Source organism: Schistocerca piceifrons, chromosome 7, assembly GCF_021461385.2.
Source record: "Schistocerca piceifrons isolate TAMUIC-IGC-003096 chromosome 7, iqSchPice1.1, whole genome shotgun sequence".
Lineage (NCBI taxonomy): Eukaryota > Metazoa > Arthropoda > Insecta > Orthoptera > Acrididae > Schistocerca > Schistocerca piceifrons.
Window position 1 is genome coordinate 28,929,521 of NC_060144.1, and position 27,615 is coordinate 28,957,135.

At 42.3% G+C, this 27,615-nt stretch overlaps 1 protein-coding gene across 2 annotated transcripts in view; it reads right to left on the minus strand.

The window, feature by feature from the left end:
- The window catches only part of LOC124709122 (trans-1,2-dihydrobenzene-1,2-diol dehydrogenase-like), a 101,786-nt gene that overhangs the window by 31,008 nt on the left and 43,163 nt on the right, over positions 1–27,615 (minus strand). For both annotated transcript variants that reach the window (XM_047240778.1, XM_047240780.1), the window contains exon 4: positions 20,717–20,966. In XM_047240778.1, coding sequence (XP_047096734.1) covers positions 20,717–20,966 — 250 coding nt within the window. The remainder of the gene's footprint in view (positions 1–20,716; positions 20,967–27,615) is intronic.

The following is a 27,615-nucleotide window of genomic DNA, read 5'->3' on the forward strand; positions in this document are numbered from 1 at the left end:
CAGTCATTCATCAGAATTTGCAATTTCTATTGACATTTTGTGAAGGGTTTTGCAGATTTAGCACAGCCGTTGACACGATTGTTACAGAGGGGTATGAAATTTGAGTGGACAGAAGAGTCTCAGAAAGCATTTGACAAACTGAAAGAAGTGCTAACATCAAGTCCGGTTCTTGTGTTTCCAGATTTTCAAAAGGAGTTTATACTAGCATATGATGCATTGAATCAAGCATTATGGTGTGTTCTTAGTCAGGAAATTGATGGGAAAGAACATCCTGTAGCCTATGCATCTAGGCAGTTGAATGCAGCAGAGAGGAATTACTCAACAACTGAGAGGGATATGGTTAGTGTAATCTATGAAATCACATATTTTAAATGTTCTTTATATGTGAGAAGATTTTGGGTAGTGACAGATCATGCTGCATTGAAGTGGTTGTTGGGGTTGAAGGATCTGTCCGTCAGGCTCGCTAGAAGGCCTTTAAGGTTTAGTGAATTTGACTATGACGTGGTGCACAAGCCTCGGAAGAAGCACGGTAATGCGGAGGCACTGAGTAGGTAGGTGGCAAAAGTAGAAGTCATAGGTTATGACGTAGCGGTATGGCAAGAATTACAGGACGCGGACAACAATTTTATATAGTATCAGACACAGCCACAATTTAATATGTATGATGGTCTTCTGTGCAGGGAAACGAAGTTAGGGCCAAGGGTAGCAGTGCTAGCAAAGTTGAGGGAAGATGTTTTAAAGGAAGCACATGATCACGTATTATCTGGTTATGGAGGTGTAGAGCGATGAATAGGAGAGTGGTGGAGAGGTATTAGTGGAGAGGTAGGAAAGTGGATGTGGATCAGTATGTCAAGAATTGTGCACCATGTGCGTACAGAGCAGATTTGAGCCGGAAATAGGTACAGCTACAACGATTACCAGAAGCGACATGTCCATTTTTCTTGCTGGGGACTGATGTCTTACGACCTATCATGCGAACACCATCAGGGAACAGATTCGTTCTGAAAATAATAGACCATTTTCAATGTATGTGGAGATAGTGGCTGTGCCAAATCAACAGGCAGCACTGGTCGCACATGTGTTAGTAAACAAGTGGATTTTGAGGGTTTGGTGTACTGGAAACAATAATTACTGATGAAGGAACCAACTTCAGGTCAGACTTAATGAAGGAACTGTGTAAATTGTAGAGCGTAAAGAAGTTGAGGATGAGCGCATTGCATCCACAGGCAAATGCAAGGACAGAGCGCGTGCACAGAACAATCGGGAAGATGTTGAGTTTTTACGTGGATTCTCATCACCATCAGTGGGACGAGTATTTGAAGTATATTGTACGAGCATACAATGCAAAACTCCATACAAATACCGGTTTGTCTCCATATGAGGTAGTGTACGGGCGAAAAATGCCGTCGCTGTTTGATTTGGTGAAGTTACAGAAAGGAAGGACCGGGGAATCTGTACCTCAATTTGCAAGGACAATTCAGGATGTTTGGAAACAGGTACAAAAGGCGAATACAAAGGCTTTGGAAAGGCAGGAAGACGCAGTAAAGCAGGAAGGAAGTTCACCGCAAAATAGAATGGGGCAATGGGTAATGCTGTCCAGCTCCTATACGCAAAAAGGGAAAACGAAGAAGTTCCTCACGAGGTACCAAGGGCCATACCAAGTTGTTGAAACCACATCCCCCGTTAATGTTAAGCTTCAGCTGCTAACTAGAACAACAATAGTACAAATTGGGTGGTTTGTGATTCCAGGTGTGTCACAGGAAGCAAAGAGGAAGAAAAAGAGAGTGAAGAGAGGTGCTAAGCACAGAGAAAACCAGGAAGATAGAGTACGGCATGAAGTACCATATGCTTTGCAATCCAGAAAGTAGTAGAGTATTTGTAGTTTTCTTTTTTTTTTCCGTGTTGTGTAGCATTGGGTTTGCGTAAAGTAATTAGACATTGTAGTTTCACATGTTGTATGTATTTTCAAATATAGCTTGCTGCGGACAGCAGTCCTTTTGAAGAGGGAGTAAGGGTGATGGCAATCCCTGTCCTCAGGTAATTGAAAATGGAAGTGTAGTGTCTGACATGTGTGGAGTGTTGTTGGAGGAGAAATAAATGCGTCTGAGTGAATTTTGTGACAAAGCTGTAATAAATATGTGTTGAACGATGTCAGAGTCATATGATTCCCTGTTTAAATTTTTAGTTATCGACTGTGCTGGGTCAGGAATGTCTTGTTTATTGCACCAGTTCATATAATGTAAATTTAAGGATGAAAGTAGTCACGCAATCGGTGCTGAGTTTGGATAAAAAATAGTGAATGTTGGAGGAAAATCTGTGAAGCTACAAATACGGGAAACGTGCACGGTGTAGTTATTTTTAGCCAGAGGGGAAAGGAACAGAATGTCCAGGGGACATCGTGGAGCAAAAGTTGCGCTTGCAACAGGTTGGGATGCATTGAATCTTCTCCACCTACGAGAATTTGGTAGTAGTAGCAAGTTGTTTTGAGCGGGGAGTATTTGCAGAAGTGAAACGTATAGAGCTTGAGGGGAGCAGAATTTTAATCACTGGAACTAAGTGTGACATAATAGGACCAACCTTCCACCTGCCAGTGTCAGTTTCAGGAGTCATGCAATTGAATGTTATGGCAGCCACAGTTGTACTGGCCAGAAGCCACTTTTAGAGTTTTTTCCAAGGCAGAATCTGACCTTGTTAAACCAAACTCTGGAACCAGGTCTGTTGAGATCCATAAACCAGTTCATTTTAGAGCAAGAGGAGTGCATATCAGCCAAACAGCTTGTGCAACATGTCGCTCAGTGCAGGGAAAGATAAAGGCAAATAAAGATCATTTTGAGCACCTCTGTGCCAAGTGTCATTGCAGCCTTAACTTTGTTATGTGTTGTTTTCTTTCTGATCAGGTGGAGAGCTCATTCCAAGAGGGAACCAAGGGTAGTCCAAGTCCCAGTGGATTGGATACTGATGGCACGAGACAAGTAGGTAAGGGGTTGATCGAGCAGTGGTTGTCCAGTAAGGAATTTTTACGTTTTGTTTCATGTCATGGTTTTAAGGGGCACTAGACCACATTTAAGTTTTCTAATAGTAAGAAAATATGTCATAGGTGCCAATCCAAACAAGTTGGGAGATAGTTAGGGGTCAACCCAGGGACCGGGTCTTTCTGAAGAGGGGAATAATGTAGCAGCACCACCGTTTCAGATAGCGAAAGTTAGTTTTGGGCAATAATCTGAGCACAAGTTACAGCCAGGTGTCGGATTGCAGTGAGTTACGCATACCAACAGTTGCGAAGTAGAATAGAGGCCACAGGGCCGTCAAATTTCTGAAAGAGTACACATAGCAGTTTTGCATGTTGCAAATCACAGGCAGAAGGGGACCACTCGCCAACCTAGCGTGTTATGAGTACGTGACGCGAAGCAGTGCATATGGCAAAACAACGGTGCACGCCCGCGTATAAATAGGTGCAGGTTTCTAACGAGATTCATTCAAGTGTGGCAGCTCTCCTGGATGGCGGGGTGTGTCACACCACCAGCTACATGCAACAGCAGATGGGGCACTAATGTTCCAGTCCACAGTGGGTCGCTGGTTCGACTCTTTGAGGCCAACGAGGGGTCTGTAGCCAGCCAGCAGCGGGCCACTCCACGGCTCACTACTGCGGGCAGTCGTCCTGGCTTCCAACACACGCCGGAGGCATCCCGAGGCGAGGACCGCAGATTCAGATGCTAGATCATACGCACTTCTTGTTGCTGCGATCTCAGCCACGTCGGCGAGGGAACACAGCATGGGCCATCTTGCAGTTGTCAGTGGGCCACTCGGTGGCTCCTCAGAGTGGCACTGAGGTGACGAGGAAGGGGACAGCAGAGTCAGCAGCTGGCGCATCCTGATGTCATCGGAACTCCACAGCTGGCCAAGGCCGGCTCAACACAGTATTGCATTGCATGGGCTACTGGGGGGCTTCCTCAGCACTGCGGGGCCCTGTGACGCAGACCGAGGTGCATGAGAGCACTGTGGTTGGAAAACATAAGTCACTTGGAAAGCTCGGACGAGCCTTAATATTGTGCCTTCTACCTCTTCCTGCTACATTTGGTCATCCTGATTTATTCGGTGGCAGGAGCTCTGACTACAATTTTTAATATATTGCTTCATTAATAAATATAGAACTGTCTGCCCTCAAACCAAAAAGTTTCACATAATAAATTAATAAATAGTAATAATAATAATTCTGTCGTAGTTAGTTCTGAGACTGTTCCAGTGCTAGTGTGATCCTTTGTCACTTGGTCGATTTATTAAAAACAGGTTTGTATGTTCAGTATGGCGAATTAAGAAAACTGCACACACCAAGTACTGACAATTCTCAATTCTCATACACACTTGCCACCCTTTTACACCAGAAGATGCTCATTCCCACATCCCACAGGCCACATATATGAAACTGAGCAGTCATTTTTGAATGCAGAAGATCACACACACATGTAAAGACTAACAGTATTCTCTTCATATAGCTTGCTCTCCTATCAGATGACAAATAATCACACTACAATTCTCTCTCTGCCCCCTCTCCTTCACAATACTCTCCTATGTAATGTCTCTATCTATCCTTTGTCACTCCCACTGGCAATTGCCTTTTCACACATTCACAGATCGTGGGCAAGAGAGCTCATCTGCAAGACCTGTTCCTTATACTCAGAAGCAGGTTCCCTTGTAAAAGCAACTGTGTCATAACTTTCATTTTCATGACCACGAGTCAGTTATATATTAGCCATTGCCAAGGTCTGTTTCATGCAAGCATGTTGTTCAGTAATATACAGTTAACTTCAACAACTGCCTTCTACAACTGCTTCATAATTCACAACCTGCAAGTCGTCGTCCACACTGGCACTACTTTCACAACAATCTCTGCCCACTGCAGTTAGATTGCAACACTGGGAGTATTTTCTGTGCATTTAAGTAGTTCTGTGAAAATATCCATTTACTCCTTCATGTAGTCTTTGAAGAAGTAAATGCAGAAATAAAAATGAGTAGGAGGAAGAGGATATTCAGACTATCCAATTTCATACCTTTTATAATTTCTAGTAACCCTATTTTGTAAGCAGAATAAAACAGCAATGAAGAAATGTCTCCTCCATAAAACCTACACTTAAACTGCAGTTAATTAGACTTATGTTTAATTCTACAGCCTAGCCTCCAAATAAGTAGCTGTAACGATAATCAAGTGTTATCAACAGAGTTCACCTCTGCCACTGTCAGGTGGAAAATGACAGCCATAGCCTTGCTGCTATACAGCTGCAGTGCTGGCTGTGAAGTCACTGGTGCTCATTTCCTCACCAAATATGGCAGTGATTTTGTCCCATGTCCGTTGCACCCACTTCACCATCACGACGGCCAGGTTCCAAGCTATGCTGAGACGCAAACCACGACCCTTACTGTTGGTGTTTTCAGATATTTTTATTCCTACTTCTTTTATAATGCTATTTCAGGATCTGTTTGTCCTCATGACGACAGAAGTTTCATCGAAGATAATCCTGGGCTGATTTTCTGAATCATGTTCTGCCATGGCTGATTTTTTCAGATAGCATAGGGGTAAACACCTCATCTTCCACCTGGATTTGCTCTACAGTGTGTACTGTTTGCCTGACAGAAGTGACAGTGACATGGTATCTTTTACACTCCTGGCATTCTGAGCCCTAGATAATACTTCACAGTCCTCATTAGCTGTCATATTTTTGCTGTGGGCCTGAACACTGATGAACTGCTCTCTTTCCTCAGAGGCTGGCTAATCTTTCTTGATACAGTGTCGCAGAAAGGCAAAAATGCACGTTTCTTGCTACCTTCTTTAGTGGTATTTCCCTGTGCATATCACCAGAAATGGCATGTGATGCTTGGCGACTACTGTGGCCGTTTTCCTGGAAGAATCTTCGGATATGGTTTAGTTCTAGTGGTACTGGCAGATGATGTGTCATTGATGTAACAATAAAAGCAACTTGGCTTAGTTTGTGCCGTGTCAAAGGTGATGTCTTTAAATTCACCTCTTTGTCCCACTGTAAAAACCACTAAGTCCCCAACTCATAGACTGGAAAAATATTTGGCTAGCCTCCTTACACCTTATATGGGTCACTGTGTACATCACATCAAAAACACCAATGAGTTTATCAGTTGAATTATGCATCTTTGTTTTGGGGAAAGTGAAATAACAGTCAGCTTTGATGTGGTCTCTCTATTTATGTGCATTCCTGTCAGAGACTGTATAGATCTCTTCTCCTACTTGTTTGATAGTACGATTGTGATATTGTTTAAGCACACATTGACACTGTCATATTTCTTATATGGTGGCATGAACAGGGAGAGTTCTCAAAACACTTGGATGGCATTCACAACCACATCAGGTTTATGTAGAGAGAGATGCATTTCTTGACATCCTTGTTCAACAAAAACTCAATGGGCACCTCAGCCACAGTGTCTACAGGAAACCCATACACAGAGATTGGTATCTGCACTCTGAGCCACCACCATCTGACATATGTAGCATTACAAACACCATCATACATCATGCTAAAGTCATCCCAGACACAGAAAACCTGCCACTAGAACTAAGTCACATCTGAAAAGTCTTCTGGGCAAATGGCTACAGTCACTGCCATGTATCACAGCCCATTTCTGGTGATATGCACAGGGAAACTCCACCAAAGAAGAGAGCATGAAATGTGCTTTTTTGTCTTTCTGTTGCACAGTGTCGAGAAAGATCAGCAGACAGCTGAAGACAGACAACAGTTTATTAGTATTCAGACCCCCACCAAGAACATGACAGTTAATGAGGCCTGTGAAGGAGACCTAGGGGTCAGAACACCATAGGAGATACTATGTCAGTGTGGCTGCTACAATGTCAGGCAAACATTACACACTGCAGAAGAAGTCAGATGCAACATGAGGCGCTTATGCCTATGTTATCAGGAAAAATCAGCCTTGGGAGAACACACTTTAGAAGATCGAAACTGGATTATCTTCGACAAAACTTCTGTCATCATGAGGACAGAAAGATTCTGGGATAGCATCATAAAAGAAGCTACAGAAATAAAAATATCTGAAAACACCATCTCAGCTCAGCCTGGTACTTGGCCATCACAACTGCAAGTCAATGATAGTCATTTAACTCTTGACAATGGCTGAGGAGAGCTCAATCAAAAGCTCATGGGATTTTAACCACTTCCTTTAAATTTTTAATACCCCCTAATACAGTGCTTTGGGAAACTTATTTTGAAGAGCAATTTTAGAAAGATATCTGAGGAACACCCTATCCAGTCTGTCAATAAAACTGACAGTCCTCTTAAGTTTCACTTTCCTAAATCACTCCATACAATTCGAATAATTGTCGGTATGGTCCGAGGAAAAAGGCCAAAGGAAATTCACTTATCAGCCAACAGAGCTAGTGCTTATTCGCTAGTGATTGAAATAGTGACAGGAATCTAAGTTCCAAGTCGCTGTGTGCTACTCCCATCACCACTTTCCAGTAATGGAAAGGCACTAGAAAGCTATGGAGCAAAATCCCATACAATGACTGTGTTTGTGCACACAAATTACCCAATAAATTCTCACATAGTTACAGAAATATAAAGATTTTTAAAAAGAATGAAACCAGAGCTTTGGAAAGCTCATTCTGAAGACTAATGTCACAGAAATCTGAGGAGTATCCTATAAAACTGTAGTAAGTAAAATCACCAACAGTTCTTTCTGCATTACAGAACAAAGACTGAAGGTCGACAACTTATTGGAAATCCTCAGTGGATGTCTTAATGGCAGTTTTACTTCCCAATGACAATTCTGATGAGACAGAACTGCAACTAGGAAATCCTTACTGAAACAATAAAGAGCAATTTTGATTTGTTCACAAAGTATCTTCAACAATAAAGAAAATGTGATAGGTCCAAATGCAATTCATGTTAAGTTTACTACAAGTCTCTACCAATTACATAATTCACAATTTGCAGTACTCATCTCACTGTAGTGCAGGATTTCTTCCACAGGAAGCAAGCCCAGGTAAATATTCTTAAGAAAAGGGAAGACCCAAGCTCTTATAGGTCGTTAAGATTTTGAAGTGAGTAAGGAAAAATACAATACAAGCTATTGCATGGCATGTGAAAGAGTACAAAAATCTCTTAGGATTTAGAGAAGATAAACGTAACTAAGGATACCGTACCTCAATTGTTAAAACTGGCCAACATTTGATTGGACGAGTTATAAAATTGGTGTAATGGTACAGGCAGCCTCCAAAAGCCTGCCTCATGGTCAAGACTGAGGCAAATAGTGCATCAAAAATGACACTCTGACTGATGACTGCAAGTGTATTATGTCCAAATTAGAATTTTGGAAAAGTGATAAAAAACTTATAATGGAGGAATTTCCACATGGTGTTATATGCAGACCATCTTTCAGGGCCATAAGCTTAGAAACACTGTTAAAGAATGAATATGGTGAATCCAAGAATAGTGCTTGATGGGAATTCCACAACAATGTGGGATGTCACAACAGCCCTGCATAGCGTGTGTTAAGGAAATAAAATAGCCACAAGAGCTGTTTAACATTCCACAGGAAAACTGTTACAAATATTAAAAAAATGTTTCGTTAATCAGCTCTAAACATCACACACAAAATTGCAACAGTTATCTCATGATAAGTTTTATCTGCCCTAAGAACCAAAGAATATACCAAAGCAGTTTCAGCTAGCTCTCTCTTGGAGAACAAGGAAAGAAAAGTTAGCTTAAACAAACCATAAATTTATAAGAATGTGGCCTAGATCTTCTAATCAAACAGTGCTGGTTATCAGTAGCAGGAAGGAGGAAGAAAAAAAAAAAGATAGAAGGAGACATCAGAGCAAACATACAAATAAAAAAAAATGTAGCCGGAGAGAAATAAAGATGCAAGACCACATTAATTGCAGTTGAATTTACTAGCAGAATGTGACAATGGAACAAGCAGCAAGACACTGTACGTTATTGTGAAATATACATAAACTGGTCGAGCGTGGATGTGGGAAATGGAAATTAATCTTCCAGGAAAATGCCTCTGACAAAAAATTAATCTAATGTAGAAGGCAACAAATTTTAAATGGTACCTATGATTTCCTTAACAGAATGACAATAAACTTTAAGACTGTGTGAATTAACTCCTGAAGGAAGTCGTCATGGGCTGTAGTTGCTCATGTTCTCCAACTCTTTAATCCCTTGTAAAAAGTTGGAGAATATGAGCTATTACAGCTTTTATGATTCCTAAAGCTGCTCTTTCTAACATATGGCAGGGGGATACCAAATTTTTTTTAGAGGCAAAGAAGGACACACATGAAAAGCAACTTCAATGCCAGCAGGAGAGCTGAACACATCTTTGTATAAGATGGAAATGTAAGAGCAAAAAATTACTTAGTTATTCCAAATACAGAGCAAACACTATAGACTTTCACTTAATAATTTTGCAGATTCCACAAATGCCTGTACCAGTGCAAGAGTGTGCAAGTCAGACCTTAAGTATTTGTAAAACATATACAGGATGGCTATATGTTTACTACCACATAACAGTAGTTTTATCTTTTGTACAGTAATACATGAACATTGTGTACACTCAGCTTTTTTCTGATTGATGATGAAGTATATTGTTTTGTAAAATATGAAGAAAGGAAAGAACAGCTTAACCTTAATGACACTTGCCAGACAAGAAGCACAAAGCAAGGGAAAGAAAAAGATGTGTTCTGTAAGGGTATCATCACTAAGCAGTTTATAATAATAATAATAATAAATTGCCTATAAATATCTAGAATACAGACAAAAAATAGGAATAGATACCCAGAATTAAAATTTTTAACAGAACAACGACTAGCTGATCAGATCCGTGTAATAATAAAAAATAACAGGATACCCCAGTCAGAATTAGAAAACATCAAACAACAAGTACAACAAATACTGGAACAAAATAATGTGCAATCAGAAGAAGAAGAAAATACAGTAATGGACTCAAACATCCCAGAGCAAACAAACAAAGAACAACACGCAAATACTAACAAAGAGATAGAGGGGCTGGCCAGTACTTACCTCAGCTCAGTACAGCCGATAGATACACATAAAACAGAATTGAAAATTTACGTTCCTAGCTTTCGGAACAAATGTTCCTTCATCGGGGAGGAGAGAGGGGAAGAAGGGAAAGGAGATTCATTTACTCACAACCCAGGTTATGAAGCAACAGGGAAAGGAAAATAGGGAGGGTAGCAAGGATGGAGGCATGGTTGTCAGAGGAAAGCCAAAGATAATCTACTGTAAGTACTGTGCCAGCTTCAAACCAAAGAGGATGCATACAGAAGTAAAGAGGTATATACACTCCTGGAAATGGAAAAAAAAACACATTGACACCGGTGTGTCAGACCCACCATACTTGCTCCGGACACTGCGAGAGGGCTGTACAAGGAATGACCACACGCACGGCACAGCGGACACACCAAGAACCGCGGTGTTGGCCGTCGAATGGCGCTAGCTGCGCAGCATTTGTGCACCGCCGCCGTCAGTGTCAGCCAGTTTGCCGTGGCATACGGAACTCCATCGCAGTCTTTAACACTGGTAGCATGCCGCGACAGCGTGGACGTGAACCGTATGTGCACTTGACGGACTTTGAGCGAGGGCGTATAGTGGGCATGCGGGAGGCCGGGTGGACGTACCGCCGAATTGCTCAACACGTGGGGCGTGAGGTCTCCACAGTACATCGATGTTGTCGCCAGTGGTCGGCGGAAGGTGCACGTGCCCGTCGACCTGGGACCGGACCGCAGCGACGCACGGATGCACGCCAAGACCGTAGGATCCTACGCAGTGCCGTAGGGGACCGCACCGCCACTTCCCAGCAAATTAGGGACACTGTTGCTCCTGGGGTATCGGCGAGGACCATTCGCAACCGTCTCCATGAAGCTGGGCTACGGTCCCGCACACCGTTAGACCGTCTTCCGCTCACGCCCCAACATCGTGCAGCCCGCCTCCAGTGGTGTCGCGACAGGCATGAATGGAGGGACGAATGGAGACGTGTCGTCTTCAGCGATGAGAGTCGCTTCTGCCTTGGTGCCAATGATGGTCGTATGCGTGTTTGGCGCCGTGCAGGTGAGCGCCACATTCAGGACTGCATACGACCGAGGCACACAGGGCCAACACCCGGCATCATGGTGTGGGGAGCGATCTCCTACACTGGCCGTACACCACTGGTGATCGTCCAGGGGACACTGAATAGTGCACGGTACATCCAAACCGTCATCGAACCCATCGTTCTACCATTCCTAGACCGGCAAGGGAACTTGCTGTTCCAACAGGACAATGCACGTCCGCATGTATCCCGTGCCACCCAACGTGCTCTAGAAGGTGTAAGTCAACTACCCTGGCCAGCAAGATCTCCGGATCTGTCCCCCATTGAGCATGTTTGGGACTGGATGAAGCGTCGTCTCACGCGGTCTGCACGTCCAGCACGAACGCTGGTCCAACTGAGGCGCCAGGTGGAAATGGCATGGCAAGCCGTTCCACAGGACTACATCCAGCATCTCTACGATCGTCTCCATGGGAGAATAGCAGCCTGCATTGCTGCGAAAGGTGGATATACACTGTACTAGTGCCGACATTGTGCATGCTCTGTTGCCTGTGTCTATGTGCCTGTGGTTCTGTCAGTGTGACCATGTGATGTATCTGACCCCAGGAATGTGTCAATAAAGTTTCCCCTTCCTGGGACAATGAATTCACGGTGTTCTTATTTCAATTTCCAGGAGTGTAGTATAAAGATAAACACAACTATGTAGGATGAAAAGACGCGTGAATGGCTAGAGGAAAGGGAAAGAGGAGAAGACTGAAGAGTGAATGGGAGTGAGGTGGTTTAACGTAGGTTCAGTCCAGGGGGATGGCGGGATGAAAGGATGTGTTGGAGTGCAAGTTCCCATCTCCGCAGTTCAGAGGGACTGGTGTTGGGTGGGAGAAGCCAAATGGCACATACGGTGTAGCAGGTTCGTAGGTCCCCAGAATTATGCTGGAGGGCATGCTCCGCTACTGGGTATTGGGCATCTCCTAGACAGACAGTTCGTCTGTGTCCGTTCATGCGCTCAGCCAGTTTAGTTGTTGTCATGCCGATGTAAAAGGCTGTGCAGTACAGGCATGTCAGTTGATAAATGACATGTGTAGTTTCACACGTAGCCCTGCCTTGAATTGTGTATGTTTTACCAGTAGCGGGGCTGGAGTAGGTGGTTTTGGGGGGATGCATGGGGCAGGTTTTGCAGCGGGGTCGGTTACAGGGGTAGGAACCGCTGGGTAGAGAAGGTAGTCTGGGAATGTTGTAGGGTTTAACAAGGATGTTACGGAGGTTAGGGGGGCGACGAAAGGCAACTCTGGGTGGTGTGGGGAGAATTTTGTCAAGGGATGATCTCATTTCAGGGGTTGACTTGAAAAGTCATATCCCTGGCGGAGTAATTTGTTGATGTTTTCGAGGCCAGGATAATATTGGGTGACAAGGGGGATGCTTCTGTGTGGTCTGGGGGTAGGAACATTGTTGTTGGACGAGGAGGAATGTATTGCTCGGGAAATATATTTGTGGACAAGGTCTGCTGGATAGTTGCGGGAGAGGAAAGCACTGGTCAGGTTATTGGTGTAATTGTTGAGGGATTCTTCACTGGAGCAGATACGTTTGCCACGAATACCTAGGCTGTAGGGAAGGGAGCGTTTGATGTGGAAAGGATGGCAGCCATCAAAGTGAAGGTACTGTTGTTTGTTTGTGGGTTTGATATGGACAGAGGTGTGGATGTGAGCTTCAACAAGATGAAGGTCAACATCCAGGAAGGTGGCTTGGGTTTTGGAGACGGACCAGGTGAAATTCAGATTCGAAAAGGAGTTGAGGTTATGGAGGAAATTAAGGAGTGTTTCTTCACCATGAGTCCAGACCACAAAGATGTCATCTATAAACCTATACCCGGCCAGGGGAAGCAGCTGTTGGGTCTTCAGGAAAGCCTCCTCCATGCGACCCATGAAGAGGTTGGCATAGGACGGAGCCATCCTGGTTCCCATGGCCGTTCCCCTGATTTGTTTGTAGGTCTGGTCTTCGAAAGTGAAGTAATTATGGGTGAGGATGAAGTTGGTAAGTGTGATAAGGAACGAGGTTTTTGGAAGATCTTCGGGTGGGCGTTGGGAGAGGTAGTGCTCAAGGGCAGAGAGACCATGGGTATGTGGGATGTTTGTGTAAAGGGATGTAGCATCTATGGTGACAAGAAAGGTTTCAGGTGGGAGAGGAGTGGGAATGGATTTGAGGTGTTCTAGGAAGTGGTTTGTGTCTTTGATGTAGGATGGGAGTCTGCGGGTGATAGGTTGTAGGTGCTGGTCTACCAGAGCTGAGATACGTTCGGTTGGGGCTTTGAAGCCTGCTACAATGGGACGGCCAGGATGGTTCTCTCTGTGGATTTTGGGTAATAGGTAGAAGGTAGGGGTACATGGCTCAGGTGGAGTGAGTAAGTCTGTGGAAGCCGTTGTGAGGCCTTGTGAGGGACCTTGGATTTTTAGGATTTTTTGCAGCTCAGTCTGGATGGAGGGAATGGGGTCCTGGGTAACAGCTTTGTAGGTTGAGGTGTCAGAGAGTTGACGCAGTCCTTCTGCCACATACTCCACACGGTCAAGTACGACAGTTGTGGAGCCTTTATCCGCCGGGAGGATGACAATAGAGCGGTCTATTTTCAGCTCCTTAATGGCACGGTATTCAGCTGGGGTGATGTTGGGGGTTGTCGGGATGTTCTTCAAGAAGGACTGGGAGGCAACACTGGATGTGAGGAATTCCTGAAATGTCTGCAAGGGATGGTTTTGGGGGAGGGGAGGAGGATCCCTTTGAGAAGGCAGTCGGAACTGTTCTAGACAGGGTTCAACAATGGGTCTAGTATTTGGGGGCTGTGTTTGGGTAGTGAAGTGATATTTCCAGTTGAGGTTCCGGGTGAATGAGAGGAGATCTTTAACCAGGGCAGTGTGGTTGAATTTAGGTGTGGGGCTAAAGGTTAAGCCTTTTGATAGAACAGATGTCTCTGGAGGAGAGAGGGATCTGGATGAGAGGTTTAGGACTGAATTGGGACTGGTGATATGTGGCATTTGACTGTGGTTATAGTTGAGATTTGGTCTGTGTGGGGTATGTGCTGGGATGGGGAGATTGAGTAGGGTGGCTAGGCTAGGTTTGTTGGCTATGAGGGGGGTTTGTTGAAGGTTCTGTTGTGGTTGGTGTTTGTGAGGGATAGGGAGAGGGACCCCACTTCTTAGGTGTTGCACTAACACTGTGGATAGTTTTTTCAGGTGGTGTGTGGCATGGAACTCAAGTTTGCAGCTGGCTTCTAGGATGATGTTCCTGAGTGTGTTCTCCAAGCAAGGGTTTGAGAGGTGGAGGACTTTGAAGAGAGATAGGAGCTGTTGGGAGTGGTGGTTACATGAAGTAGTGTAGAGATTCAGGACAAGTTGGGTAAGGGCTAAGGATTGAAGGTTCTGGAAGTCCAGGAGAGACTGGTGGAAGGAGGAATTGCACCCGGAGATGGGAACTTTTAAGGTAAGCACTTTAGGGGTAATTCCAAAGGTTAAGCAGGACCGGAGGAAAAGTATGTGGGATTGCAGTTTGGCTACGGTGAATGCATGTTTCCGGAATGAATGTAAATAATGTGGTATAGGATTAGGGTACATAGTGGGTAACTGGTGGGTAGGGAAATTAAATAACTAAAGTTGAAACAGTAATCATAAGAAGGAATAAAACACGGAGGGAAGGACGAGAAGGAAAGAAATTGTGTTGGTAATGTTCAATACCAAAGGAAGACCACTAAATAAGAAAAATACGGAAAAAGTTGACCAGGCCAAGCAAGTATGTCCAGATCAGGGGAAAAGAACACACGTTGCTCAAAAACAGAGATAGCGAGTGACGAAAAAAGATCGCGCGTGCCGCAAAAGCGATCGCGCTTCCCTACAGCCTAGGTATTCGTGGCAAACGTATCTGCTCCAGTGACGAATCCCTCAACAATTACACCAATAACCTGACCAGTGCTTTTCTCTCCCGCAACTATCCTGCAGACCTTGTCCACAAACAGATTTCCCGAGCAATACATTCCTCCCCGTCCAACAACAATGTTCCTACCCATAGACCACACAGAAGCATCCCCCTTGTCACCCAATATTATCCTGGCCTCGAAAACATCAACAAATTACTCCGCCAGGGATATGACTTTTCAAGTCAACCCCTGAAATGAGATCATCCCTTGACAAAATTCTCCCCACACCACCCAGAGTTGCCTTTCATCGCCCCCCTAACCTCCGTAACATCCTTGTTAAACCCTACAACATTCCCAGACTACCTTCTCTACCCAGCGGTTCCTACCCCTGTAACCGACCCCGCTGCAAAACCTGCCCCATGCAGCCCCCCACAACCACCTACTCCAGCCCCACTACTGGTAAAACATACACAATTCAAGGCAGGGCTACGTGTGAAACTACACATGTCATTTATCAACTGACATGCCTGCACTGCACAGCCTTTTACATCGGCATGACAACAACTAAACTGGCTGAGCACATGAACGGACACAGACGAACTGTCTGCCTAGGAGATGCCCAATACCCAGTAGCGGAGCATGCCCTCCAGCATAATTCTAGGGACCTACGGACCTGCTACACCGTATGTGCCATTTGGCTTCTCCCACCCAACACCAGTCCCTCTGAACTGCGGAGATGGGAACTTGCACTCCAACACATCCTTTCATCCCGCCATCCCCCTGGACTGAACCTATGTTAAACCACCTCACTCCCATTCACTCTTCAGTCTTCTCCTCTTTCCCTTTCCTCTAGCCATTCACGTGTCTTTTCATCCTACATAGTTGTGTTTATCCTTATACTATATACCTATTTACTTCTGTATGCATCCTCTTTGGTTTGAAGCTGGCACAGTACTTACAGTAGAATATCTTTGGCTTCCCTCTGACAACCATGCCTCCATCCTTGCTACCCTCCCTATTTTCCTTTCCCTGTTGCTTCATAACATAGGTTGTGAGTAACTGAATCTCCTTTCCCTTCTTCCCTTTCTTTCCCCTCTCTCCTCCCCGATGAAGGAACATTTGTTCCGAAAGCTAGGAACGTAAATTTTCAGTTCTGTTTTATGTGTATCTATCGGCTGTACTGAGCTGAGGTAAGTACTGGCCAGCCCCTCTATCTCTTTGTTAGTATTTGTTTCACATCTTTATATGAGATTTTCCATTAATCATTTAAAGAACAACACGCATCAATTAAACAGTCAGAGGAAAACGAAATCTTAAGACAGCCACCAGAACAAGCACAAATAGAACACGAAGTGACACACATGTTAGATATGAAAGAAAAATTTCAGCTGACATATATAGAATACAAAGACACAAATACAGATATTAGACCATTCTTGCATAGACCGCCAAATAACCCACAAGTCGAAACAACAATAAAAACTATCAACACAATCATACACAACAAAATAAATGGAAACACAACTATGGAAGAGTTACAACTACTGGTTTATATAGGAGCACTCACTACACTAAATATACACACTAGGCAGAGATCAGAACCAACCAACACACAGAAGAAACCCACAAAACCAGCATGGCAACACAGGCTACAGATCAGAATAGAAAAACTGAGAAAAGACATCGGATAGCTAACACAATTTATAAGAAATGAAATGTCAGGGGGAAAAAAAAAAACGAAAAAGGTTAGCTAAAATCTCACAACAAGAAGTGATAGAGCAATTAGGTGAAAAGAAGCAGAAATTACAAGCATTGGCCAAACGACTTAGAAGATACAAAAAAAGTGAAAATAGAAGGAAACAAAACCAAACATTCAACACAAATCAAAAGAAATTTTACCAGACAATAGATAACACACACATTAAGATAGACAATCCACCAAACATAACAGACATGGAACACTTCTGGAGCAACATATGGTCAAACCCGGTACAACATAACAGGCATGCACGGTGGATACAAGCAGAAACAGATACATACAAGATGATACCACAAATGCCTGAAGTGATAATTTTGCAACATGAAGTCACCCAAGCAATCAATTCTACTCACAATTGGAAAGCCCGTGGAAAAGATAAAATAGCAAATTTCTGGCTAAAGAAATTCACCTCAACACATTCACATCTGTGTGGATGGATATGTGTGTGTGTGCGCGAGTGTATACCCGTCCTTTTTTCCCCCTAAGGTAAGTCTTTCCGCTCCCGGGATTGGAATGACTCCTTACCCTCTCCCTTAAAACCCACTTCCTTTCGTCTTTCCCTCTCCTTCCCTCTTTCTTGATGAGGCAACAGTTTGTTGCGAAAGCTTGAATTTTGTGTGTATGTATGTGTCTGTTTGTGTTTCTATCGACCTGCCAGCACTTTCGTATGGTAAGTCACATCATCTTTGTTTTTAAATGTAAATTATTTAACAGTTACATTGCAGACCCATACACATTCCCTGATACACCTACACATGGAATAACTTATCTGAAACCTATAGATCAAGCAGACACAGCAAACCCAGCTAAATATCGCCCCATAACATGCCTACCCACAATATACAAAATATTAACTTCAGTCATTACACAGAAATTAATGACACATACAACACAGAACAAAATTATAAATGAAGAACAAAAAGGCTGTTGCAAAGGAGCACGAGGATATAAAGAGCAACTGATAATAGATGCAGAGGTGACATATCAAGCTAAAACTAAACAAAGGTCGCTACACTATGCATACATTGATTACCAAAAAGCTTTTGATAGTGTACCCCATTCATGGTTACTACAAATATTGGAAATATACAAAGTAGATCCTAAATTGATACAGTTCCTAAACATAGTAATGAAAAATTGGAAAACCACAATTAATATCCAAACAAATTCAAATAATATCACATCACAGCCAATACAGATTAAGCGTGGAATATACCAAGGAGACTCATTAAGTCCTTTCTGGTACTGCCCTGCTCTGAACCCACTATCCAACATGCTAAATAATACAAATTATGGATACAATATTACTGGAACATACCCACACAAAATCACACATCTGCTATACATGAATGGTCTACTACTGGCAGCAACAAATCAACAACTCAACCAATTACTAAAGATAACAGAAGTATTCAGCAATGATATAAATATGGCTTTTGGAACAGACAAATGTAAGAAATATAGCATAGTCAAGGGAAAACACACTAAACAAGAAGATTACATATTGGATAACCACAGCGACTGCATAGAAGCGATGGAAAAAACAGATGCCTATAAATATCTAGGATACAGACAAAAAATAGGAATAGATTGTGGTGTCACCGCCAGACACCACACTTGCTAGGTGGTAGCTTAAATCGGCCGCGGTCCATTTAGTACCTGTCGGGCTCGCGTGTCGCCACTGTGTGATCGCAGACCGAGCGCCACCACAAGGCAGGTCTCGAGATACGGACGAGCACTCGCCCCAGTTGTACGGACGACATTGCTAGCAACAATACGGACAAAGCCTTCCTCTCATTTGCCGAGAGACAGTTAGAATAGCCTTCTGCTAAGTCCATGGCTACGACCTAGCAAGGCGCCATTAGCCTTACCTAGTTTGAGAGTGTGGCGTAACTAGCTTGTTACGCCACAAATATTAAAGAAGAACTAAAAGAAAAATATAGACAAAGACTAACAAAAATACTGAAAACAGAATTTACAGCAAGAAACAAGACAAAAGCTATAAATACTTATGCTATACCAATATTGACCTACTCATTTGGAGTAGTGAAATGGAGTAACACAGACCTAGAAGCACTCAATACACTTACACGATCACAATGCCACAAATATAGAATACATCACATACATTCAGCAACTGAAAGATTCACATTAAGCAGAAAGGAAGGAGGAAGGGGATTTATCGACATAAAAAACCTACATTATGGACAGGTAGACAATTTAAGAAAATTCTTTATAGAACGAGCAGAAACTAGCAAAATACACAAAGTAATCACTCATATAAATACATCGACTACACCACGGCAATTTCATAACCACTTCTACAACCCTCTAGATCACATAACATCAACAGATACGAAGAAAGTAAATTGGAAAAAGAAAACACTACATGGCAAGCACCCGTATCATCTAACACAGCCACACATCAATCAAGACGCATCCAACACATGGCTAAGAAAAGGCAATATATACAGTGAGACAGAAGGATTCATGATTGCAATACAGGATCAAACAATAAACACCAGATATTACAGCAAGCATATTATTAAAGATCCCAATACCACAACAGATAAATGCAGACTTTGCAAACAACAAATAGAAACAGTAGATCACATCACAAGCGGATGTACAATACTAGCAAATACAGAATACCCCAGAAGATATGACAATGTAGCAAAAATAATACATCAACAGCTTGCCTTACAACATAAACTTATAAAACAACATGTTCCCACATACAAGTATGCACCACAAAATGTACTGGAGAACGATGAATACAAATTATACTGGAACAGAACCATTATAACAGATAAAACAACACCACATAACAAACCTGACATCATACTCACCAATAAAAAGAAGAAATTAACACAACTAATCGAAATATCCATACCCAATACAACAAATATACAAAAGAAAACAGGAGAAAAAATTGAAAAATACATCCAACTGGCTGAGGAAGTCAAGGACATGTGGCATCAGGATAAAGTTGACATGATACCAATTATACTATCAACTACAGGAGTCATACCACACAATATCCACCAGTACATCAATGCAATACAGCTACATCCAAACTTATATACACAACTACAGAAATCTGTAATTATTGACACTTGTTCAATTACCCAAAAGTTCCTAAACGCAATGTAATGTATACCGTACAGTTAAAAGGAAGTCACGCTTGATCAAGGTCCGCGTCACCTTCCATTTTTAACCATACATAACGTCTGAGACAAGAAAGAAATAATAATAATAAATAATAAAATTATTATTATTATTATTTATATTGCTAAGTAAGTAGAACACTTAAATAAAAAGGTGGATATTTGTGAGTGCAGTCAATGTAAAAAAGAATAGAAAAACATTCCTAGTAAAATTACGTTTCCTTCGGTATTGGAAAATTGTAGATCTGTATACTGAACATAAGGGGGAAAATAGTAAACTGCTTTTCCCAGTAAATTTATTATTGCCAACACTCATGTCCCATGCTTCATTATTCTTTTCTGTAATTAACATTTCTCTCCTTTTGCTCTTTTCATTTACAGACTATAATTACAGAGGCAGTTTATGGTAATGTAGCTCATAACTCAGACATCTGATGCTGTAGCTGCATGAATTACACATTGAATCAAATAACAAATTTAAGTTTCATTTGAAGGTAAACAATTATTTTTACATTTTGTTCAGTTGCCCCCCTCCCACCACACACACACACACACACACACACACACACACACACACACACACACGAGAGAGAGAGAGAGAGAGAGAGAGAGAGAGAGAGAGAGAGAGAGTTGCTTTTCACAATATAGTAGGGTTATCAATAACAAGTACTTCAATACTTTGCGATTCACAGCTTCAGGTGTGTAGTGATACAAATGATTGACCCATGGAAACTGCTTCACTTAAAAAAAAAAAAAAAAAAAAAAAAAAAAAAAAGTTATTTTTTACACTATAATAAAAGTACTTACTTTTATACTGCCTTTGGTCCCAACTATGTAAGCTTCATTTGGAAGAGTTACACGAGCATTTGAACTAAGAACTGCAGTTTTACCACCTTCATATTTTAAAACACAGGCCATGTTCCTGTCACATCCATTTTCATTTAACTCCCCTGCAGCTACAATCTCTTTCGGATGCACAGGTCCAAATATGAATAAAGCAAACTGCAGACAATAAACTCCCAGGTCAAGGATGCTGCCACCCCCAAATTCTCGCAGTCTGAGAACAAGAATTAATTATCAATCAGTTAAATACTTAGTGGCAGAAGTGACTTAAATTATTTCAAAATATAGTAAGTAAAAACAACTCCAAGAGCGGAAATTACTATTGCAGCTGATGTTTAAAGACTTATAAGCTACATTTTAAATGTCTGTTTCTAATGCATCTATTGTTTTATTTACTGATCAAATGCAGAAAGTGATATTTAACACTCAAATCAGGCAGGAGATTAGCATCCATTAACCAACAGCCAAAACAGAAGCAGTTACAGCACAGATGGCAGGTGCACACATAAAGCACTAGGGAGAAATTCAATGACTATTGGACTTTTACAAGCATTTAATCAGCAGGAGCAATAGACAAGAACTATATACACTACCTGCCAAAAAAAGGTGATTTCTCAGAAGGCACAGTTAGATATCAATGCGACTTTGTATATATACACACACACATCATCGCCAGATGTGCAAATGATTAAGAGCTGCAGTTCTCTATGAGAAGTAGAATGGCCACTGGAGTGCATTAGTGTTGTTACCAGACTGGTCGGGCATATAAGTGGCATAAACAGTATCAGATGTTGAGTGATCACTGTGAAGGACACATATGCTGTGTGCTCGTGTGAGAATGTTATGAGCACCTGACAATGTTGGAAATGGTCCACACCGCCGGTCTCCAGTTGGCTGGCTGGTAAAATTTTGTGATATCCAAATTTGTGGCCTGATGTTCAGCTGCATGGGAACATTAAGGAGGTCTGTTCCTTGTCAAGGTTCTGGTTGACCACATCTAAACCCTACAAGGGAAGCTCATCATATTGTGCACCAAGAACATCTTAATTGCTTCACATCTGTGCCTGCCATCCAAGACCATGTAGTGGATTCTCTGCAACATTTTGTGTCATCCTATACGACTGGTCAGATACTAGCCTCAGCCAGACTAGCGCATTACCATCACATGCATAGGCTGTCGTTAAGCCCACAACACAAACAGTTGAGTGTCTGCACCTGGTAGCTGAGTGGTCAGTGCGACAGAATGTCAATCCTAAGGGCCCGGGTTTGATTCCCAGCTGGGTCGGAGATTTTCTCCACTCAGGGACTGGGTGTAGTGTTGTCCTAATCATCATCATTTCATCCCCATCGACGCGCAAGTTGCCGAAGTGGCGTCAAATTGGAAGACTTGCACCCAGTGAACGGTCTATCAGACAGGACGCCCTAGTCATATGACATTTACATTTAACAGCTGAGTATGGAATAGTGCCGTGACTGGAAAGCACAAACTGCTGGTTGATGGTGTCACATTGCATTCAGGGATGAATCGCTGTTTTGCATATCCTTGATGACCATCATCATGAGTATGGTGGCAATCAGGGGAGAGATCCTATTCTTGCAATGTTTCGCAGAGGTACAGCAGTGATACTCCCGGTGTCACAGTGTGGGAAGCCATCTACTATGACTTCTTGTCACAGCTGGTAGTAACTGAAACAACACTGATGGCACAAAGTGTCACAGGCATCCTGTGTCCTCGTGTGTTGCCTCTCCTGTGACAGCATCGTTGTGCCATGCTCATCCACTCATGACGTGTGCTGCTACAATCTGTCTGCATGACATTGAAGTACTCCAGTGGCCAGCAAGATTCACAGATCTATCTCTGATAGAACATGGGTCAGACCAGCATGGATGTCAACTCTCAGTGCCAGTATCCCAGATATCATGGATCACTTACAACAATTGCTGGCCAGCTTGCCTGAGGAAAGAATATGACTTTATGAGCTCTTCCCAACTGAATCACAGCATGCGCCCCGGACAGAGGGGGTACTCTATTCTTTCACACATCCTCTCAACCCATGAAGTTTCATTGCCTCCTCCCCTTCTGGGTGCTTCACTTTTCTTTGATGGGCAGTGTATACGTATGCAAAATCACTCCAAAATCTTATAATCTCGAGAAATAATTGCAGTGAGAGATATCATTATTAAAGGAATGATACAATGAACCTGTGAATATTAAAGGTAGATGCATGCTCTGCAACACAAATGAGGATATTGTTCTCTGTTACACTGCACTGTTAATTTGCTGTCTTTCTTCTAGCACCATTGTTTCACAATTTTGCATATGAGAGAACAACTTCTGTAAATTGTGGGGGGTTCCTGCTATTTACATTTTTTACCCTTACAGTGTTGTCTATTTCTACTCTTTTTTTCCCCCTCCCTCTTCCTCCTCATCCATGCATAACCATGTGGGCTGTGACTCTCCTCTTCCATAATCAAAGCTTGTGTTTTCTATCTTTCACATTTATGTAAGTATGTTCCCTTTCCTGATTTGAGTCTTGCCTTGTCTCCATTAGTAATCTCATTCACTCCTTCCATCACCTCTTACTCAGAACTGCCAGAGGGAGCATTTAGTTTTCAAATGTCATCTGATGCAAATGTTTTACCATTGATCTTCCCATCATCTTGTTCCCATATGTCTCTCCTCACCTGAGAAAGGAAGACGTAGTACACTGCATCAATAACAATGTCATGAGATGGAACATAACATGAATTGGACATGAAAGCAGCAGTGTACCGACACTGCCAGTGTTCTTTCCAAAGAAATCATCCCAACATTCTCCTTCAAGTGACCTTTGGGAACAATAAATTTAGCTGTTTGTATACAAATTTTAACCCAGATCTATCAAGAGGTGTTCAGTACCTTACCCATGGTATCATCACATTCAGTTCTGTGGGATTTTTCTGTACAAACCATAATCAGCCTCTCTGGTAATGCATTAGTGCATGACTCTTTGGTAGAACAATTTCGCATTTGCAAATAAAAACCAGATATTCAGCAGTATTTACTTGTCTTGCCAACTGGTTTTGTTGCTCACAAAACATTCTTAACACAATAAGTTACTGTTCTCATAAAAGACAATAGCGTGCTGGCGAACAACTTTGGAAAAAGATGGTCAAAATATGTTGTCATAAACAAAAGGACAAAAGTTAACTTTGGCAATGAAACCAAAACACAGTGAAAACCATAAAAATAAAGAGTTAAATTTAAAGAGAGATTTGTACACAATATTAAAACCAAACCATGAAAACCTGAAAATCGAGAAAGGAGAAATGCACAATACAGGGTCTAACAAAAAGGTATGGCCAGACTTCCATAAAACATTTCTGATACATAGAGGTAAAAAATATGTTACATGAACATGGGTATGGAAATGCTTTATGTCAATGTTAGAGCTCAGTTTCTATAACTCCTCATCATATTACTCAAGGGAAACACACAAGAGAAGAATGTATTAGCACATTATGAAACACCTTCCTAAAGGAAATGTTCAGTGTTGAATGAACTGCTCACAGAAGTGTACCCGTGCACTAAAATCACTGGTGACACTGCCTGAAAATGCTGTACATGGTATGGATACAGCAGGGGGACAGGGGAGGCGGGTTGAGTGAAAGTGGTAAGTGTAGCCATATGATAGAGAGAATTTAGTGACGTTATTGTGAGAGGGATCCTACTAAGCTAAGTTTTATCATTTCAAATTAAATTGGTGACTTGTAACACGTGATTATTTATCTCATAGGTTTTGAACTGATTTAGTTTTTAAATTTTGTTTGAAAAGAGGAGGACATGGGCTGTGTTCTTTCAAGTAGCTCCTCTCTTGTTGCTGGACAAAGGGACTCTTTGCCCCAAAGCTAGGAAGAAGAAGGGTGATTAGGATGCAAGTTATACAATATGTAAAACATTTACTAATTTTTGCAAATAAGCCCCAATAAACACACATAAGTATCCAATGAAGAATTGCTTCAATTTGGCTCATGAAAATTAATTGAAGGGATGGAAAGCAACTTTTTCAATAAGTATTCTTTATGAAATCCACATCACTCTTTGATCAAAAGTACTCACACACCTAACAGCAAGTGTTAATTTGGGGTGTGTCCACACTTCACCTTTATGACAGCTTGAACTCTTCTGGGGACACTTTCAACGAGGTGTCAAAGTCTTTGGAGGATAATGACAGCCCATTCTTCCTCAAGTACTCAAACAAGAGTAGAGAGTGATCTTAGAGGATGCAGGGATCTGAGTGAAGCCAAGTACTTAAACAAGAGTAGAGAGTGATGTTAGAGGATGCGGGGCTCTGAGTGAAGCCAATGTCCTCATCCCAATTCCTCTTGGTACAGGTTGGGACTCTAAGCCTGGGATCTGGTGTGAAGCTGATGTTCTAACTCATCCCAAAGATGCTCCACTGGACTCAGGTCAGCACTCTCTGATCAGGCTGGTCCATTTGAGGAAAGTTACTGTCCACAAACCATTGCTTCACAAATGCTGCTTTATGTCAGCGTGAATTCTCATACCGATATAAACAATCATTGTCTCTGAACTGTTCCTCTACTGAAAGCAGAACATAATGCTGTAAAATGTGTTCATATTCTTCTGCATTTAGCAGTTTCTTAAGTGCAATAAAGGTTTGACCTTAATCATGAAAAACACCCCCATATTCCATAAAATCTTCTCAGTTTTCAAGCCACATCAATTCGAATAAAATTCTCACGCTTTTGATAGCCATCTCTGCTGTTGTCAGGAATAAATGCAGTGATTGCTGGGGCTGGCACAGTTTTCCGCTTATATAGCCATAATGGGAGCCTCTGGCACCAATTAGAGATGGCCAAAATGAGTCGTGCATGGAAGCTGATTGTGCAGCTCGTAGCAGCACTGGCCTGCCATGGGACCGAGTGACTTCAGGTGATGCAAGGGGCCGGTGCCCCATTTAAAACTGCTGCTCTCTCCCTACTACAAGTGTCAAGCATTCATCTTCGTTGCTTCCTTTCAGCATCCAAAGCCTGCCCCCCTGAGTGTGTATCCTGGTCTCTGCTAAAATTGTAGCTGTTCATTCTAATCTCCACTGCCTCTTTTATAACAGAATCCCAATATGTTGATGCATGAGCCATGACTCTTGTGCTTCCAACTATATTTTGTGTCTGTTTTACAAGCTATGGCCAACTTGTCAAGCTCCCTTCGTTTAATATGTCGCTTGTGCTCAGTACAACACACTTCAACTGTGCAAACTGTCTGACCTACATAAATGCTGCTGCATCGCAAGGGACACCATACACACTGGGCATATGAAGAGCTATGTCATCTTTAATCGGGTGCAGCATATCTCTTATCCTGGTGGAGAGCTGAAACACTGGTTTTAGTCAATGTCTTTGCAGTAAACAAACTTGCTGCCCCTTGCACAGTATGGCAGAAAAGCAGCCGGCTTGGCCTCTTTTGCTGATTCACAAGGAGTCCTCCTCTGGTGGCAGCAAAGCATTTCCAATGTCTCTTTTGCTATAATCATTCTCTTTGAACATGTCTCTCATGTGTTGCAATTCAGACTGCTCTGTGTATTAATATGTTCATGAATGATTTCTTGCGTTCAGCATGGTGAAAACTACTGGCATTCAAGTATCGGTCAGTGTGCATAGGTTTCCCAAACACTGAGCGACCAAGCTGGCCTCCTGCCTTCCACTCAACTAAACGGTAGCCTGCTATCTTTCTCCATCTCAATTGTAAGTTTAATGTTGGGATGGACACTGGTCATGTGATCGATGAACTGCTGCAATGTATTTTCACCATGAGGTCCTATCAGGAAGGTATCGAAAGGAAGCAACAACAAATGTTTGATGCTTGTAGCAGGGTGGGTGTAGCAGTTTCGAACATGGCGCTTGCCTCTCGCACCACCTGACATCACTTGGTTCCGTGACAGGCCAAAGCTGCTACACTCTACTCAACCAACTTCCATACACTTACCATTTCAGCCTCTGTTTCTGTGCCACATACCACTGTTGTGGCTATATAAGCAGAAAACTATGCCAGCCCCAGCGGACAGTGGTTTTACTCCTGACACAGGTGATGGAGATGTCTATCAAATGATAAAGAATTTTATTCAAATTGATGCAGCTTGAAAACTGAGAAGATTTTATTAAAAAATGCCGCGGACACATACCCCCATATGTAACACTTACTTCACCACACAGGACAGCATGTAACTTTCTCCAGGCATTTGCCAACCCAAACCCTTAGACTGGAGATTTTTTTAAAACCATTCTCGGCAATGCTCAACAATGTGGTACACAAGGTCTGCCTAGTGTTGGATTGGCTGTGGTTTTTCCTTTGCATTTCCCCCTCACAATCACATCACCAACAGTGGATTTGAGTAGCAGGAGAACAGTTGAAATGTCACAGATGGATTAGTTGCTTAGGTGGCATCCGATGACTAGTCCACATTGGAAGTCACTGAGCACTCTTTTCTAACAACATAATACTCCTTGTCTCCTTTCATACTACCAGATCTACCTTACACAAGCGTGTCCAGATACTTTTGATCGGATAGTACATATAACCCAAATGGTGAAAGGTTAACAATGGAAGTGGCATGGAGAGGGCATATGTAAAAATTACAAAACTGAACCGATAATTCTGGGAAGAACACAAACCAAATTAAGGTTAATGGCCTGGCTTTTAAAGATGAGTATGGTTTGACCTTTGCAGACATGTTTGCAGTACTCCCAGGAAATGTAACAGAAGCACTTACTCAAATCTTTAGGAAGAATAAGGAACTTCAGACAAAAAAGCGTAACAAACATTAGTAATGCACAAAAATAAGATGGTAAATAGGTAAAGTAGA